At 40.0% G+C, this 19,138-nt stretch overlaps 2 protein-coding genes across 2 annotated transcripts in view; one reads left to right on the top strand and one right to left on the bottom strand.

Moving 5' to 3' along the window:
* Window positions 1-10,457: 10,457 nt before the first annotated feature.
* On the top strand, window positions 10,458-15,786 carry LOC104433514 (AP-1 complex subunit mu-2). Its single transcript, XM_010046283.3, is given in 15 exon segments — window positions 10,458-10,961; window positions 11,279-11,425; window positions 11,559-11,621; window positions 11,779-11,803; window positions 11,806-11,954; window positions 12,052-12,071; window positions 12,073-12,153; window positions 14,157-14,264; window positions 14,388-14,484; window positions 14,569-14,666; window positions 14,749-14,890; window positions 15,025-15,078; window positions 15,080-15,148; window positions 15,396-15,407; window positions 15,409-15,786. Coding segments are annotated over 15 exon segments (1,281 nt in total). The 5' UTR covers window positions 10,458-10,832; the 3' UTR covers window positions 15,496-15,786.
* A 636-nt stretch (window positions 15,787-16,422) lies between these two features.
* LOC104422071 (proline dehydrogenase 1, mitochondrial) overlaps window positions 16,423-19,138 on the bottom strand; it is a 5,256-nt gene continuing 2,540 nt past the window's right edge. The window contains 8 exon segments of the mRNA XM_039305396.1: window positions 16,423-16,788; window positions 17,773-17,904; window positions 18,209-18,228; window positions 18,231-18,337; window positions 18,340-18,647; window positions 18,843-18,946; window positions 19,033-19,072; window positions 19,074-19,131. Of these exon segments, the coding sequence (XP_039161330.1) occupies window positions 16,620-16,788; window positions 17,773-17,904; window positions 18,209-18,228; window positions 18,231-18,337; window positions 18,340-18,647; window positions 18,843-18,946; window positions 19,033-19,072; window positions 19,074-19,131 (938 nt within the window). The 3' untranslated portion in view covers window positions 16,423-16,619.

The raw sequence follows: 19,138 nt of genomic DNA, 5'->3' as shown, positions 1-19,138 counted from the left end.
TTTTCAAGAAAAGCGCTTTCTCCACGTGAAAGAAAGCCAATGGCAAAGAGAGACGTGAAAGGAAGGTAAGAAAGGCGGAAAATAATGCCACATTCGATGCCATGAAAGAGATAATAAAGGAGGGTTTTAGCGAGGCTTTGCTTTGAGTTTACGCTCTTTAACCGTTCCTGAAAGTCTCCTTCGGAACAGGGTTAAAGTTCTCTATCCCGTAAAAGTCAAAGCATCCAAATCCGCAGGATGGATCTCATTGGCTAGAAAAGCCAGATTTTATTCGCGCTTTTGAATGCTAAGTTACGTAGCTAGCTGACCCCGCCTCCGCTCCCTCTCATATTCCGTTCTTTTTAATATCTTTTCCCAAGGTAACATTGACTTCACCATTACTGTTAATAACACATCTTATTCGACTTGATTTAATATGGCGGTTCCTTTCTTATGTTAGGTGATGGAAACTTTACTTTTCACGCCCCACTTTTTCACCAGAAACTCGAAACAAACCTGGAAACGTTTCGTGCCGATATCAACTGAAGTTCATCAGTACTTGTTTGTCTTTATTTTTTTTATTCAGGAAAGTGAAGATCGTGAAGTGTTCATAGCATCAGCCAATAATTAATTGTCTCGAGTTGTTTTTAAGGTGGAGATATCAATTTAGGGGCTCGTTAGTAGTTAGTATGGTAAGGAAAGTCGAAACTGAAAGCTGACATTTTGGGCATAAACATTCCTTCTGGATTGAAATAGGCCCCGCGCCGACATACATTTTAGAGCTCTCTAAAGCCCTCGTAAGCGACTCCTACACCCACAATAATCAAGAAACTCATGATTCGTCATGTTCACGCAAAACGCAGGACAAAGCTCAGCAGCAACTTAGCACGTGAAAGCCATCTACATGGCATCACAGTAGGCCCGTGAAGGCCTGTCACTCCCAGTCGTAGAAGTTGGGGGATGTATACAAGAAAAGATGGCCTTAAAATACGGCCTACTTCACTCGATGATCTTGGTCCAGACCTGAAGGATCCCTAGGAATCGACCCGACGAGACAGTCAGGGACCAATCTTTTATATCACGTGGATATTGGTTGTTTCTTCAATGGCAAACCAGCAGTGCGCCGTTCAATGCCCTCATCACCGCCATCATGTTTATAAGCTCTTCATTATGAGCATCTTTAATTTAGCTCATCATGCCTCTTCGTACAATTGACATACCAAAGAAGTCATGATGTCTAAGATTGACTTTCGCACTAACTAGAAATCAGACTTTCCTATCATCCGGCAATTAAATGTTCACAACGTGATGTGATGCTGCTTTGCTTTTTCCCGTACGGATAAAGGCTAACGTTTATCGTCAAGCAAGTAGGCGCGTAATTGATGCATGGACGATGAGCAAATGCTAATTCAAAAGCCACAGCCTAGCGAACAAAACTAAAAGAAGTAAAAGCGAAAAAGGCTAATCCGGCGAACCCAGTGGAAACCCAAGCCTAAGCTCATCACCGCATTGGAAATGAATCAAAACCCACAAGACTTGTGTCTACAATGACCGGGGAGTAGGAATCCTAAAAACACGAATTGAATTTACTTTCACGGTTGTGTCGTGTTGTTATTGGCAATGGTTAAAGAGTTATGCAACAAGGTCCACGAAATGACAAAGGTCGGTGTGTGTAGCTGTTAAGGACAAAGTAGCTGCAATGATTCATGGGGAGGAGGAAAACCAAGAACCTCTTCCATGAAGAGGTTGTTGGCCGCGAAAATTGCATCGCAACCTGATTTGGATTCCATCATTCTTACTGCGAAACAACGACGATCCAAAATTCGAGATCCATGAAATAACAAAGGTCCATAAATTTGCTTTTACAGTTGTGTTGCCTTGTTATTGGCTATGGTTAGAGAGTTTTGCAACAGGTCCATGAAATGACAGAGGTCAGTGCATATAACTATTAGGGACAAAGTAGCTGCAATAATTCATGGGGATGAGGAAAACCAAGAGCTTTGACAAAAGAGGTTGTTGGCTGTCGAAAATAGCATCCTAACTTGATTTGGAATCCAGCATTCTTGATGCAAAACACAACAATCCAACCCTTAAGTGCTTCTCCTTTATTACTCTCAAAATTACTAACTCAATGCGATTGCTCTTCACTACACAATTTTTTAAGATACTTCAACTATGTCCTCTCATTATGAGCCGAGTTCAATTTAGCCCACATAAGCCAATTTCATATTAAACTAATTAAGAATCTTTATATTTTATCTTATTAGACCAATCCCGTATAACTATAAATTACAATATTAATTAATGTAGCCAGAACTTTAAAATTCTCCTACTTGAATTATATTAATTGAAATTATACTTGTACAAGCATATATTTATATTGGTCAAGATATTATTCTTGATAGTCAATTTGATTCCATAAAATCTCAAACACCAATCATGGCGGTAACTGTATATATATACACGTAACCTTTCATGGTTACGAGTGCTTTTAACTCTATTAATGTGTATTCAATATAGTAGTGTGGCAAATACATAACACTTTATAGAAAGCAGTACCTATATATCATTCATTTTGTCAATCAACATATTCTCTCCTTAAGTATCATAAAACTTAATGTATCACTAGAGAATATGATTATGGTTGCAATGAACCTACATATTTCATATCTTTATGGTTAATATATATTTGTGTGTAACAAGACATGTCCTTAAGGCTAATAACTAAATGACCCCTAGTTTTTATTTGAGATTTATAAAATACCTTGAGATTTTCATTAGATATATGCATTCAAAATTATAACAATGCATTTGTAAACATTTCATTGAATATAAAGGAGTTCCTACATAACAAAATGTTACTAAATACGAGAGATAGGCTTCATTAGAGTAAAAAAAAAAAAACAACTACCACTAAACAATAATATCTAATGATACTCCTAAGCATATGCTTATGACATATCATTCAAATACACAATGGCAAAGGCCTTTAATTAGTGATCCGCAACCATATTATCTATGAAAATGTGCTCTATTGCAATGTCGCAATTTTAGATTGTTTCTTTTATGGTAAAAAACTTTACATCCATATGCTTATACTTTTTGAGACCTTTGTTGTTGTTGTAATACTATAGAGTTATTGTCACAATACAACTGTATGAGTTATCCACAAAATCAAATACAGTTAACTCTCTAATGAAATTTCAGAGCTAAATAGCTTGAATAACAGCTAAAAAATATGCTACTCTGCTTGCATGGTGGAGGATGGCGTTGATTTATATTTCTCACTTTTCCATGATATTGCACCTCCTACTAAGATTAAGATGCATATTATTGTCGACTTCATGTCATCTTAATAGCCACCGAAGTCTATATCCAAATTCCCTACTAGTCGTAGGTTCTAAACATGTCGCTAAATTAGCATATAGTCTCTTATTCTTTTTAAGTACCTCAAAAACTTCTTGGCAGCAACTTAGTGATTATGTCTTGGTTTTGACTAATATTTGTCTGGAAGTCCTATCACAACAATGATGTCTGATCTAGTGCACACTTGAGCATACATAATACTTTCAAGTGCACTAACATAAGGTATATCATTCATTTGAGCTTTCTTGACAAATTTAATTTATTAGTCTTGATAGTAGGAGCAAATTCTAGCTTGTAATGATGCATATAGAATCTTTCTAGAATACAATCAATAAATGCTCTTTGACATAAACTCAATATACGACAAGAACAATCCATATGGATCTCAACAACGGGGACAAAAGGCGTCTCACTAAAGTATTTCATGTCAAAATTCTCCGACAACATCTGCTTTGTTTCATGCAATAATCTAAAATCACTGCTAAAAAGTGAGACATTTTCCACATAGAAGTGAGAAAAATAAATTTCTCCTACTAACCTTGTAGTAAATACATTGATCAAAGAATTTGTGTACTTGATTTAGAATCCATTGTTTTTTACACGACATAGCGATGATTCAAAGTACTCCTCTATTGCCCTCTAAATCACCGGTTTAATGAGACTGCCCCTACTATGCAATTCTATAACCGCTCCTTTTGTAAGGTTGTATTTGTGCATTAAGGCTAGTGGAGATACTTTAATTATATTTATAAAATTTTCAGCCATGCCCTCTCATCATGGGCTTAGCTCAACTCAGCCCACACAAACCAGGCCTATGTTAGACTAATTAAGAATCTTTATATTTTACTTTATTAGATTAATTTTGAAAAGCGGTAAATTACAATATTAATTAATAAAATTCTTACAAAGGTAGCCAAGCAAGTGGCGGAGATGGTGCGCATGGCTTATATGGTAGAGAAAAGGTAGCACAAGTCTTGATATATAGTAAAGAGACTTGTGGTATGTAGCTGATGCAAGATTCTAGATGAATAAGCTAGCTCAAAAAAGTTATCAACTCTTGGCATGGAGGAGCGCGGTAAGAGATTTCATTGCAAGAATTTTCATATAATATATAAGACAGATTGTGGAAAATGCACTAAACGCTAGGGCGTGACAAGAGAATATCATTCTGGTTAAGGCGACAGACCGTAGCAATGGTGGGGCAAGAGAACATTTCAGCGACAAGTAGGAGGAGCATGATGGTGACTGATGAAGAGAGAAGCATGAGGGAAAAGGGAGAGGAGCCTGTGGTGGCTGGCTGGTACTTTATTTCTAGAGTTGGAGAGAGATCCAGATATTGGTCTGTATAATATTTTGTTTCTTGTAGGTATATAGAAAGTCATTTTTACTTTGTCCTCCAGAATTGTGAGAACAAACTACTATTTGAAGTTTGAGAAAGTGTGAATGAGCTGTGAATGAATCTACATTGCGTACATTTTTAACAATCTATTGTCATCGACATGAAGCAAAGGTGAAATTTCAACAATTATAAAAGAACCAAAGGAAAGTAAAAACAAGCCATACAAAGAGTCATGGAAAGTAATTCTTTCAAGAAAAGTCATTCTTTCAAAGTTCTATATTATGACGAGAAAAAAAAGTCCTATATAATGCTTTATGGGCCTCTGGCTAGTCAGATTTCTGCATTCCATATCCCTTGATTATAAAAGAAGAGTGACTTGGTTTGGATCTTCGAGCCTCGACGCAAATGAGATTAGCCTATGATCTCCTGAGACAAGATTGATCTGAGTTATCGCCTGTTGCAACCCTTAAAGATTGCTCGAGTATATTGGCAATGTGATTTAAAGGACGATAGCTTGTGGTGCATTACTCTGTGCTCTTGTAGTTAATTCTGATAATCAACTCCAACACACTCAAACTCCCATCTTTTAAGGTATTGTGGTCAAACGGGCACGCACAAGAGCTCATTAGACATCACCACACATTACTAGTACCCAGATAAGTGTGTGAGAGGACAACCTCAGTTTCATCCTCATTTAACTCAATTTTTACGAGCCGGCCACTAACATTGTCACCGGACTCGAAGTCTCCGCTCTCCTTATCATCAGAGTCACAACCAACATCATCAGCAATAACAATGTTCTTACCTTTACGAGAAACTGGTTTAGGCTTGCCGTCATAAATCACAGTAACCTCATAGAGGTCATCACCGGCCACTCCGCTCCTTCCACTCTTTGCTGGTTCTTTCTTGATGCTACTGGAAAGGGAGAAAAGTCATGAGGAGCCATAAGACAAATAGAGAAGCTACGAGATGCGATCACCATTTTTTTTTCCTGGGAATGTAGACGACCCTTAGTCAAATCAGTATGCAGATCTTTGGGCCAAGAGGGAAGAAGAGAAAGACGTTAAGAGTAACCTACTCATCTAGGCTTCCTTTTCTTCTCGGCATGAAGAAAAGAGAGAGAAAAGGGCTGCTCAGAGAGGCGAGGAGTGTATAGAGATGAATAACTTCTTTTTATCTTCTTTTCCTTCTTATTTAACCCAAGAAAAGATAGAGAATAAGGGAAAATGATTGATATTCGCATGGGGGAAAGAGTTTGGAAGCCCAGAATCTTTCCATTTTGGGCTACAAAATATTCTGAGGCATTAATAATCTCCTCTGGCCACAGGCCTTCTTGCACAAAATGGCTGCAAAGAATTGATCACCTAGACGATGCAGCTGAGAAGGCAGATAAATCCGCAGCTAGTTGAGAAATTTCATTGTTTTTCTTGACAATTTTTTTTTACAGTTAAATCCACCATTCTCTGGTTTATCCTCTTGGCGTAGACAGGGTGCTGTCAACGCCTTTACGATAGAGTCCGCTAAGTTATGAAGCCATTAGTTTGAGGGAAAGATTGAGGATTTTCCACCGCTTGTTTCGTTGCGTTGCAACAGGCAACTGAAACTAAGGATGGATTGTCACTATGTCTGTCCAAAATAAAATCCATCGAATGTCCTTCTAATTTCCTCGATGAGCAAACTTAAAGAGTAAAGCAATTTTGTCTGGAGCTTTCACTTCTCTTTTGGTAGAGTCAAGCGCTAAGTGCAAAGATCCCTTTCATTTGAGAGCGATGACGCCAAATCCGCAATCAAAAGACATTGACTGGTTGGGAGAGTACGGTTCTTTGAGTCTTATACCTGGAGAGACAAAGCCTTCCGACAATCAGTTGATGAACAACATGTAAAACAGAAAATGAAGTTTCTGAAGACAGAACAAGCTGGTCCAACAAAAAAATGGTAGTCATTGCACCACTTTATATCCCCTCGCAAGCTGAGATCGAGAAAATCAAAAAAGGAAAACAAAGCTAGTAAGAAAGGAAATCATCTGTCTGGGCCAAACTTGATCAAATATACAAAGAAAGCAAGAAAGGAAGAAGGAAAATCATCAGTCTAGGTCAAACTCGATCAAATTATACTGGCCTTTTGCAAACTTAGCCATCCAGCCATAGCAAAAAATAAATGAAAAAAAGAAAACAAAAACAAGTAGATATGTGTGTATATTTCAGCAAGTTCAGCAGTAATCGACAACGCAAAGGCAAGATTTCAATAATCATAAAAAAGAAAGAAAAAAGAAAACAAAAACAAGTCACCCAAAGAGTCATGAAAAAATGATTTTTTTCAAGTCTTGTGTAGTGTTTTATGGGCCTCCGGCTACCCAAACCTCTGCATTTAGTGTCCCTCGATTATAAAAAAAGTGACTTTGTTTGGATCTCTGTGCCCCAAGGCGAACGACATTAGCCTTTGATCTTCGAAGACACGAGTTGATTCGAGTCATTGCCTACCGCTATCCTTAAAAGATTGCTCAAGTACATTAGTAGCGTGGTTTGAAGGATGATAGCTTGTGCCGCATCACCCTGTGGTCGTGTCGTTACTTCTGATAAGCAACTCCAACATGCTCAAATCCCATTTTTTTTTTTTGAGGCATTGGAGTCAACCGGACACGCACAGCAGCTCATCAGACGTCACCCCATATTAATAAGACAGCCTCGGCTTCATCCTCGTTCCAGCTCAGTTTCTTTATTTAGTGCAATCTCGAGGACAATGAAAGTCAAAGTCAACCCCCTTCACCTTCTCTTTCTCTGCGTCCCTACGCGGCGTTGCTTCCATCTTTTTAGAGCTAGCTTAGCTTCATCTCTCATCTGCAAGAGCTCCAGATTTCAAGATATCAGCCTCATCAATCTCTTAGTAATTCAGACATGGCGCTCTCGGAAAGAAATTTCAGAATCAAGCTGACTGCGATTGTCGTGGCCATTTTCTTATCTCTTTCCATCTTCGCATCCTCATCGTCTAGCCATGATTGTCCTGGCCATTTTCTTATCTCTCCTCATCGTTCTTTAAAGTTCTTTAAGGTATGTGATGGGAATATCGGATTCCCAAAAACCGGATTCGATACTAAATCGAACCCCTAAAACAAGTGCAAAAGACGAGCCCGAGAAAATCACATGTATCACCGATCCTAAGGCACATCATAAAATCAAACATACCTTGTTAGCCACAGATTAAACACCGACGCTGATATAAAGAAGAGAAACTGATCCCGTTCGATCCGATGACGTGAATTTGCCTTGAAGGGAAAAGAGTGTCGCATCCTTTTTCTTCTTGTTCTTTTTAGAGTGTTTCAAGGGAGAGAGGGAGGAGGAACGTACGTAAATCCAAAAGGTGGGTTCCTCCTCTCTTTTTCCCCTTAAATACGTCATCTCCAAAGGGCGTGTTCCTTCGGCAAAAGACGTCCCCCAAAAGTTACAACTCTTCAACGTATCCCTCCATTCATAGGTCATAATCTTATGGGCCCGACTTTTAGGCCCAACATGGGCAGATGGGCCAACTTAGGCCCATCACAATAATAAATAAAACCATAAGTATGAAACTACTTTCGTCATAAAATCTAAACATTATTTGGCCTTTGACTTTCCTCATTATCAAGTAAGGCGGCGGGCCGGAGAGGCTTGACGTTGCGGGCTGCTCGGCGGGTGCCAAAGAGATCTCAAAAGATGGTTCTGGATGCGAATTCCAAGTGTGGATGCGAGTTTTCGGATGCGGCAAAAGGAGGCACCTAGCGCCTCCATCACCACCGGTCAGGGATTAGGCCGGACACTACTTCATCCGTGCCTCGCCGCCACCAAACTCGCCTCCCCCACCCCGAGCGATGACATGGAAAGATCCGAGAACCGAATTGTCCAAATATGCACCTTCTCCTCCGCCACAATGTACAAGTAGAGGAGCCGCCGCTTCTAGACATGTGAGAACATGCGCTCGGGGCTTCAAGGAGCACCTCGGCAAATAACGTGTTATGACTAGCTTTTCGCACGATTTGAAGCCTCTTTGTCTCATTGATTTCCATGTGTTCTATTTTTAACTTGATACATCTATGGAAAGTGCGAGTCAAAAGTTCCATTTCAATTTCTTGGAAGTGCAAACTAGCACTCGTATGTACTCTTTCATATGACACTCTGAGAATAATCAGCATACTAAACCCGGCCTATAAAAAATCTCTGGCCGACAAAACCCGATCGACAAGGACTTGGGATGCAGTGCAGAAGTTCTAAAACCTCGACAGAAAGAAAATGGCTTGAGAATTCGACACGAGACGACGTATCGCCCCGTTTCATCGAGAAGACAACTTACAATCATGCTACAAATTACGTTAATAACCAACACGAATTTCTAACCATATGATGCAACTTAAATGAAGTGCAAATATATATATTCTTATAAAACCAAACATCATAGAGAAAATAGCTTCCCTACAAAAACACATAGAAAAAACTATATGTTCTACTCTACCCAATGCCTTTTGGGAAAGAAAAAAGCATATCGTTGATTTACCTTATGAACATGGACGAGAGATTAAACTCAAGACATCACATGCCAACACTATTACGAGCGGCGCAAAGGCTATACACCGTAGTAATAGACATACACTTGTTCATACACTTTGTTCACTATTCACTTTACACCGTTCACTCGATGTTGTTCACTTTACACTATTCAAGACAACAGCAATTTCACTTGTGTAGCACCCACTATAAATACACCCTCTCAACATAGAAGAAGGGGCTCGAAATTTCCCATCCCGGTATGTATATGAGGAGGAGTATGGTAGGCTTTGGGTAAGTCGGTTTGGAATTTTCTGGGTGTATGGGGTGAGGCTCCCCAGTGTGAGGGGTGTATGACTTTCTTGATGGATATAGTGGAATAAATGATATTTTACGTATTGTTTTTATAAGCAAAGTGAGTGAACCTTGCCGATTCTGTTTCCACTAAAATTTGCTCATAATAAGCAAGAGTTTTGTTTGTATTGTGGGGTTTGAAAAGCCAATTTTTGAAAATATGTTTTTTTGCAAATTTTATTGGATCTTCATCGAAGAATCCGTCTTCCACAGTCAATATTTTTGAAAAGATGTTTTGGGGAAAAATTTTGATCTTTGAGAAGGAGGGTTGTCGAGGCCTAATAACCACCTCACTCGAAATTCTTTTGTATTCCACTTGTTTTTTTTGTGTAGCAAGCGGGAAGGATTGTTACTTACCTCTATGGCCTTTGGATGGCTCTTTCTTTACGTTTTGTAAAGACTTGGGCAAGTAGTAATATTGTTTTCTTTTGGTAGTATGTTGGCTAACGATTAAAGGCTAGCATGGGTTGAGAATGACTGGGTTCTGTTGTCAAAGGTGTTTGTTGTAAGAATATATGGTTGTTTTTTTACGCCATTTGGAGCCATGTCTTGACGGATGTTAAGCCTTTTGGTTTTGGTGGTGTATTGGAGGGTTCGGTAGTAGCTTTGCCTTTGCCTTTGTCTTTTTGGGTCTTGGCATGATTGTATCCCCTGTAAAAATTCTCTTGTGAGAAAATCGGTAATGAATTTGAATATATATATATATATATATATATAGCAAAGTCAGCCAGGGCCCAGTCCCAGCCCAGTTGCAGTTGCTATAGCAAAAGAAGATTGGACTCGGCCCGAATTATTTGGGCCCGTGCAGGCACGTCCAGTGGGCCACGCTCTTATGAGAATTGTCGCGATACGGCGTCGTGGCATGTGGAAATCCCCATCCCCGTTCCACCAAGCTTACCCAGGAGAAAAACGAGAGGGAGGAAAAGCCGCTTCAGCTCGGATCCCCGAAGCTTTTCCCCTGCGAATCAAGGCTCGAAGGCTCGAATAGCTCTCTCTCTCTCTGTTTCTCACTCCGCCATTACCACGCCAATTCCCGGGGACGAGAAGAGGACGACGAAGCTCCTCTCAGCGCGCTCGTTCTCCTCGGCCGCGTGTCGAGCTCTAAGCGATCGGAGCAGCCGACGGCGGATCGGGACCTCTGAGGCCGGCGAGCTGGATGGGTAGGTCCCGCGGCTGACCGGACGCTCGGATCTCTGCGATTCCGACCCGATCCGATCCCGATCCGATCGAGGCCTCCGATTCGATCGCGAACCGAGCGAGCGAGCGAGCGAGGGAGGGGGATGGCCGGAGCGGTGTCGGCGCTGTTCCTCCTGGACATCAAGGGGCGCGTCCTCGTGTGGCGCGACTACCGCGGCGACGTCTCCGCCGTCCAGGCCGAGCGCTTCTTCACCAAGCTCATCGAGAAGGAGGTCCGTTTCCTTTCGATTCGTGTGTTTTTTTTTTTTTTTTTCGGGTGGTGGACTCGCGAGTTTAGGAGAGGAGGAATTTTTGCTTCTCGGCTGAAGGCTTTAATCGGGGAGGTTTCTGGAATCGCATGCGATTTGAATGCGTTGTGGTTGTGTGAGATGGAGACTGATGCTCGTGAATTGGGTGGAATCTGTTCTTAGTTTGCTTGATTTTGACCTATATGAATTCCATTGCGACCTCGATTACGTTGCTTTCGCGTCCACGCCGTGGGAATTTGGCTGACTTTTGTGTAATTCTGGTATCTGGATTGCCATTTCAGGGTGATCCACAGTCTCAGGATCCGGTCGTGTATGACAATGGCGTCACCTATATGTTTATACAGCATAGCAATGTTTACTTGATGGTAGCGGCACGGCAGAACTGCAATGCTGCCAGCCTTCTTTTTTTCCTACACCGAGTTGTTGATGTAAGAGCTATTGGTAAATTTTTATGTTCACACTTTAAACTTCGATAGCCTACACACTTTCTAGCCCAGTGTTGCGGAAAAGAAAAATGTAAATTGCTCGCGGGTAATGGGAATTGTGCATGTGTTGTGGCAGGTATTCAAGCATTATTTCGAGGAACTAGAGGAGGAATCGCTTAGAGATAACTTTGTAGTTGTGGTAAGATGCTTTGCACGTTGTTTCTATTGTTTCCCATTCTGTCTCTGGTCCGCTGGATCATTTAGGGCTCAATAATCATTTTTCTCTTTTATGGATGAATATTTGGGTATTGATGAATAATTTGTTGAATCCTCTGCTCACTTTGTTTCTTTGGCAGTATGAATTACTCGATGAAATGATGGACTTGGTTACCCTCAGTATACTGAAGCAAAAATTTTAAGTGAGTTCATCAAGACCGATGCTTATAGGATGGAAGTATCTCAAAGGCCGCCAATGGCTGTAACAAATGCAGTTTCTTGGCGTAGTGAAGGGATACGTTATAAGAAGAATGAAGTAAGTCTATTTTAATTTTCCACCCAAGATCTTTCCTCTCTTCCAGTGTCATCTTTTTCCAGTAATTGGAATGTAATAAGCGTGTCTGATCTTGTAGGTATTCTTGGATGTTGTGGAGTGTCAATATACTTGTCAATAGCAACGGGCAAATTATCAGATCAGATGTGGTTGGAGCTTTGAAAATGAGAACGTATCTGAGGTTTGTTATTCACCAATTCTCAACTATCTACACAAAAATTTAAAAAAAAGAAGACGGAGGTTGCACCACTTTAATATTTTTTTCTTAGGTTTAGAAATAGTAAACATAATTTTCTGAGTTATTGTACTTTGATCCGTCAAAGAACAGCAGTTGGTCTCCCATCCTAAATCTACTAAAGATTGATAGTGTTCCTGTGCTGTGCAGTCTGTAAGCTGTAGAATGCTATTGTCTTCCCCCTATTAGCAGTAATCTTAAAACTCACATTTATTCACCACGCCTGTTCTGCTGATGCTTGAAATGTCTGAGGGTAGGTTCTGTGTATTTAAGTATTTTAGCTCTTCTCACCGTACTCACCGTATGAAGTTGCTCATTGTTACCATAACTATGCAAGATTTATGCTACCAGAAGTCTTTCTAATTTTGGACTTAAAAGTAAGATCATGTAGTTTGGTAATGGAAGAAGTTAAACTTGTCATATCAACATGAATGTGAATTAGTATGTCTTGTGTCCTTTCAGTTTGCTTTTCATCTGATCATGATCTCTGGCATGTCTAAGATTAATGTAAGGACCTGGTTGAATGAATTTTGCCAACCAGACTGAATTTGGCCTCTGTATTCTGGAACCAACACAACAAACTCTAACTGATAACTCTCCGTAACAGCTTGTTGGATTGGTGAAACACTCTACTTTTGCTTGAAAAATAGTTTAATAATCTGGCTTCATCATTCAGAAGTAGAATGGAAAGCCAAAGGATTTCTGGACAGTAACTTGACAAATTTATCGCAACCCATAGTGTAATTAGAGGATGACAGTGGGCACAAGTGAACATAGGAACCTCTAAGTTGTTGCAAGGGTATTGCATTAAGATTCTCGGAAACTAGTCATTACAACAAATTTGAGAGCTCTGATTTTGGAGAGCCTGGACATTCATGTCAAGCATTCTAAGGGTGCATTTGGTAACATTTCTGTTTCCTAAAATAATTTTGTTCAGAAATAGTTTTATTCCATGGACAAGTTCCTAGGAAGAAGGCATTTGGTAAGTGCACCAAATTTCTCTTTCCCAGAATGGAAAAAGAATGGGAATACATTTAGTACTACCCTCAAACTTTTTTTGATGTATAATTTTTTTTTTTTAATATTTTTCTAAAATTTTTCTAATTTTTTTGAATTTTTTTCTTTCTTTTTTTCCCTCCTTCGCCCTCTTCCTCTAACCAATACCAATCTCGTTGATGGCCAGCAAACGGCCAAAGACGAGCCGACAAGGCTCGACCTTGCCAGGGCACTGTGCCACGGCTAGGCAAGGCTGACCTCATAGTGGCTAGGCGAGGTAGCCTTGCCCAGATCTAGCAAGGCAGAGCGTCACTCAGCCACTGCGAGTTCGACTTCACCGGGCCATGGTGAGGCCAACATCGCCCAACCACGGCGAGATCACCCTCATCAGTTGTTGAGGCTCGGTGACCGACTAAAGGGGGAAGAAGAATGGAAAATGTAGAAAATGATATTGTTTAAAATTATTCTAGGAACAAAAAGTAGATTTTTTTCAACTTCTTTTTGTTGTTCCAAATCTATTTCTGGCCAATGATTTGTTTTATAAAATAGAAAATTAGTTGACATTACTAAATGAATTTATATTCTTTTTCTAGTTATTTTTGTTCCGGAAACAAAAAAATAAAAAAATAGAGAGATAGAATGATTACCAAACAGGACCTAATAGGCAAACTAGAGAGAGCGTGGAAAGAGGATGATGACAGCTGGGTAGAATATTGCATCCTCTTTGACATAGGGGATCTTGAAAATTCTTGACTTCCTATTGCTCTTTTGGGATGTAGAATTGTGACCTATGAGAGAAGGAGATGAGCTATAAAACTCTTTTAGCTCTACAAAGACAGGAGCAGGAATGGGAATCTGTTGTTCTGCTCTATTTGGTCATTCTTTTGTTTCTGACATTTTTCAGCATGATCTAGATTTTTAACTGATTATTTTTTTTTTTATTTTTTTTATAGTGGCATGCCGGAGTGCAAGCTTGGCCTAAATGATAGAGTATTATTGGAGGCCCAAGGTCGAACAACAAAGGGAAAGGCAATTGATTTGGATGACATAAAGTTCCATCAGTGAGTTGTCTAACTCCATGAGCTCCTATGTTGCCTGAACTGTTTGTTAAGATGATTATCCTTTCCTTTTTGGTTGTCCATCTCAGTATGATCTGATTTTGAATAACTCTGTGTTAAAATTAGGTGTGTACGCTTGGCCCGCTTCGAAAATGATAGGACAATCTCCTTTATACCTCCTGATGGATCTTTTGACCTTATGACATACAGACTCAGTACTCAGGTTTGCTTCAAACTATGATTTTAGTTATTTCTTATCATTGCATCTGTAGTCTTCTGAAAGATGCATTTATATTTTCTACTTCAGGTAAAGCCACTTATCTGGGTGGAAGCCCAAGTAGAAAGGCATTCAAGAAGTCGTATTGAGATCATGGTAAAAGCAAGGAGCCAGTTCAAGGAGCGCAGGTGATTGTTCTTTAAATGATTATATAATTGCTTTTCTTGTTAGTGATTTATCAGCATTCTAAGTTTGATTTTTAAAAAACAGTACTGCTACAAATGTTGAAATTGAGTTGCCAGTTCCTGCTGATTCTACGAATCCAAATGTTCGAACTTCAATGGGTTCTGCGGCGTATGCGCCAGAAAATGATGCGCTTGTCTGGAAAATAAAATCCTTTCCTGGTGGCAAGGTATGGCTGTGTATCTTCTCACTTGTGAGGGTTGGCTGTCTATATCATTGCATTTTTAAAAGCATTTTTGTTAAGCATACATAGCTAGCCATTCCATTCTCATTTGATTCTCCTTTGCAAAACTGAATTTGCAGGAGTATATGTTGAGGGCTGAATTCAGTCTACCCAGTATAACAGCTGAAGAAGCCCACTCCTGAGAGAAAGGCCCCCATACGCGTGAAGTTTGAGATACCATATTTCACTGTCTCTGGCATACAGGTGCCTCTCTAAGTCACTTTGCTCAAATCTCTCCACTGCTATTTTAGTAAGAAGGGAAGCTTTGCCATGAGAAGACGGACAGATTTTTTTAATGCCAAGAGATCCAAGCATTACATTGTCCAAAATTAGCTTGTAAATTCTCAGTTTCTTAGATTGCCGGACGTATTCTGCGGTGAAAGCCTTTATCTCAACAAGCAAAGCAGAATATTCATTTCCTTTTTATGTTTGCTCCTTGACGTTGTTTTAGGTGCGGTACCTGAAAGATTATTGAAAAGAGCGGCTACCAGGCTCTTCCCTGGGTGAGATACATCACTATGGCAGGCGAGTATGAACTGAGGCTTATCTGAGGTAGATTTACCAGACATGCCAAGACTGATGGACGATGACAGAAGCTTTAGAAAATGTGAGCTTTTGAAGAGTGGTTTGATGCGGATAATATCGGTTGTCTTGTTTTCAACGCTTTATAATTATTCTTTTTGTTGGGGCTTAATTGTTGTTGGTTCCCCAAATGTAGTACTCACATACTTTTTGATAGAATTACCATTTTGATAATGTGAATGAATGTGCTGTTGAGATCTTCAATTCAGCTTATATGTGCAGTAGGTCTTTTAAAAACACTTTGATCTTTGTCTCGAGTATAATAGCACATTCTGGTTCTTCAGTTTCTTATTGTGGATCCGTTCAGTATTCAGACTTGGTGACTTTGGATGAAGCCGGTGTTACGAGTGCTGTGATTAAAATAGGGTTGGAAAGATTTTAGCCACCGGATTGTTCTGGAAGAATCCAGCATGGTATTACCGATTTTCATATTCATAGTATGTGGACTACTGCTGGAATTTGTTTCTATTTTGGTTGAGCATTTGCCTTTGGTGATGCTGTGTTCAATTTAGAGGAAGATGATGGATAAGTTCGGTATCTAGCGGCCACCCTTGTAATCAAGATGTCTTGAGTTTGTCTTATACCACGGATGATACGGTCATCAGTAACGTCAGTTTCTTCTAGTTTCCCATGAAAGCAACGTGATGCTGTGTTCAATTTAGAAGAAGATGATGGATAAGTTCGGTATCTAGTGGCCACCCTTGTAATCAAGATGTCTTGAGTTTGTCTTATACCACGGATGATACGGTAATCAGTAACGTTAGTTCCTTTCTAGTTTCCCATGAAAGCAACGATTAAAACATGTTCAAAAACACGTTATGTTTCTGAAACAAACCATGTAGCTCTTGGATGAGTTGAAATATTGTGAAGATCAGAGAGAGCACAGCAAATGTCCGTAAGATGCAGAGAGAATTTCTGTATGCTCATGCCAGAAAATCTGCTTGCTTCAACTAATTTCACAAACTTAATTCCGAGCCTGCCTATAGCTTTCCTAACACTGCTAATATCAAAATGAGGGGCCAAAATCGGCATCAACTCAACAGAATGACATGGAGTTGGAGAAATGCTATAAGCTTCTTTCCAGTTTCCTCATCTACTCATCATCAGCAACTATGTTATTCGGCAATGTTGGCAGAGATTTTCTAAAAACATGCTTTCGGCATCGTTGGAAGATGCTATCATATATGAGATCGAACTGAACTCCGGCTCTCTCACGGTTCACAATGAACAGCATGTGATCAGCTTCCACCATCTTGTAGTACCTGCATTCCACCAATTCGCAACCGTGTAAGGCTAACCATCTCATTTTCTGTAAGTCAAGTCTTTGCTAGGACAACGACTAGCAGGAGAAAAAACAATTCGGTGGTTTCCATCAAGAGAAAGTGGGTAACTGAAAAAACGTCCTTTTTCGCCGGGGCTTTCAAACTTCCCATTTTCAAAAGCAAGATTTGATCCCACCACCAATTAAGTTGACGGGCACCTTACGTTTCAAAATGTTGAAACAGTTCGTGTGAAAGAGACGCAATGTACATAAAAAATACTCCAAAGGATGCTGTTTGGATTGAATCGTCGGCCTCAAGGAAGGACAGAATAGATCATGATGCTTTATCGTAGCCCATCCGGATCACCTTAAGTGATTGTCGTTTATGCCATCTAATGATGCTGTTCCTTCATGGGGCGTATCATGGTGAAATATATCAAGTGTTGACCTCAAATCTTTGGATGAATGGATAAACTTCGCACAGAGATCTACTATAGCATAACACTGCTTCAAGGAATATTATGTGGAAGATAAGATAAGCCATTTAAGTTTTCTGGCTGAGGAATACTTGATTATTCTAGCCCGTCCTTTTCAATTGAGGGTGGAAACGGATGGGTAATAAGTCGGAACGACAAGATCACACGGTGATTTAACATTGACCATGTTGGTAGGGAAAGCTGTTAGCTACAGGTCGCAGAGAAATTTCATAGCTACTGCTTCCATTACGTTCATTCTTTGCTCGATACAGAATGTTTTTGTACTTCAAATTTAGTTGAATGAATCCCAAGTAATCCCATGCAAATGGCATAAATTAACATCATGCTGTTAGAGTTCGACATAAATTTCAAGAGAACGAGTGAAAAGACCTCATTTTTGTAGTTCATGTTTAGGTGGAAAATCATTTCTATAAAGTTGATCATTATGAGATATTACTCGGTCTTTAGCATAGAATGAGCAATAGTGAAGACAAGGAATAAATACTAACCAGATGCCTGGTTCCAGAGGTTGGCAATCGGCGTCCGACACGACATAATGACTAGGATGTTCGATCGGGAGGCGTGGGTGAGTCATGGACATAATGTTGAGTGCTCCATCATTATCCTGCCAATCTTCGTCCCTGTGAAAGTATTTTTTTAAAACTATGAGATGAATTATAGTTTCTTTCCCTTTTTTATTCATGTCCTAACTTTTAGGTTCCTCTCGATGGATTATTCTCAATATGAACTGAATACAGAATACGATTCTTATATAAGCAGTGCATGAGAACTTACGGAATTCTAGAACGCACAAATTAGTAAATGAAGTTGATGAGCTGATGGAATCTTGTCAAAATGAACTTCTAACACTATCTCTTAAGAAAAAGCTCTATCTGAGTTTCCATAAATGTACAGATAGTGAAACATATAACATAAGATTTTCACCTGTAGCCTTTGTAAGGAGGGGAGGAACATCTGGAGGATGCCGCCATTGACTCATCTGAAGCACCCTTATAAAAAACAGAGGGTGGATGCCTAGTACGCTTGAAGGAACTGTGAGGCCGAGGATCTTTCAGTACGCTTGGTGGCGTAACTGAAATAAAAGGTATTGGGGAAAGTATGCAGATGGCTGTTCAATCGCATCGACCCTTGAATCGTGAGGTCTGGGAGAATCCAATCGCCAGAGGCAAAGGGGCCTGTATTTCCCAATATGCAATTTAACAGACCCCAAATCCCTACTTTCTTCCAAGAAATGCCAAAATGATCAAAACCAAAATTGTAATAGGCTTTCAGCCATGGGATGTCAAGCCAATCGTATACTATCACTCCGAGACGGCAAAGCTGAAGCAGACATACCGCCTTCATCGTCTTTCCATCCTCTGGCCTGTAAATTATCAAAGTTCGTTTCAACACTTCAGCAACAAAGAAAGGGGGAAAAAAATCCAGCCAGATTAGAATCGCCTCTAGAAATCTACCTAAGCCAGTTGACCTTATAGAAATTGCACTAAGAAATCGAAATTGCAGTGTGACCCGTCAAAGAGATTCAAAAGCCAAAATAACAGGTAAAACCCAAACTTACCGCATTCCATCTAAGTAGGTTCTTGTGGTCCCATTGAATGCCCCTGATAAGGCTGTGATACTCAACACCCAGTTCTCAGAAGTGTTCTCATACCCATTAAAAGCCTAAAATCATCAAACCCAGTCGTTTGAAAATGTTGTCAATGACTGTCCTTCGATGTAATAGAGTATGCTAGATCGAGAGCAGGTACCTTATCAGCAAGCATCTGTTGCAAAACCCGAACAACCTGCTCCCGCCGAATGCCCCACAAAGTGGATTGGATGATCTTCATCCCATTCCGGATAATGCCCTGCAAT

Source organism: Eucalyptus grandis, chromosome 11, assembly GCF_016545825.1.
Source record: "Eucalyptus grandis isolate ANBG69807.140 chromosome 11, ASM1654582v1, whole genome shotgun sequence".
Taxonomy (NCBI): domain Eukaryota; kingdom Viridiplantae; phylum Streptophyta; class Magnoliopsida; order Myrtales; family Myrtaceae; genus Eucalyptus; species Eucalyptus grandis.
The sequence above is the reverse complement of the archived record's forward strand: the minus strand, read 5'-3'. Positions and strand labels throughout refer to the sequence as shown.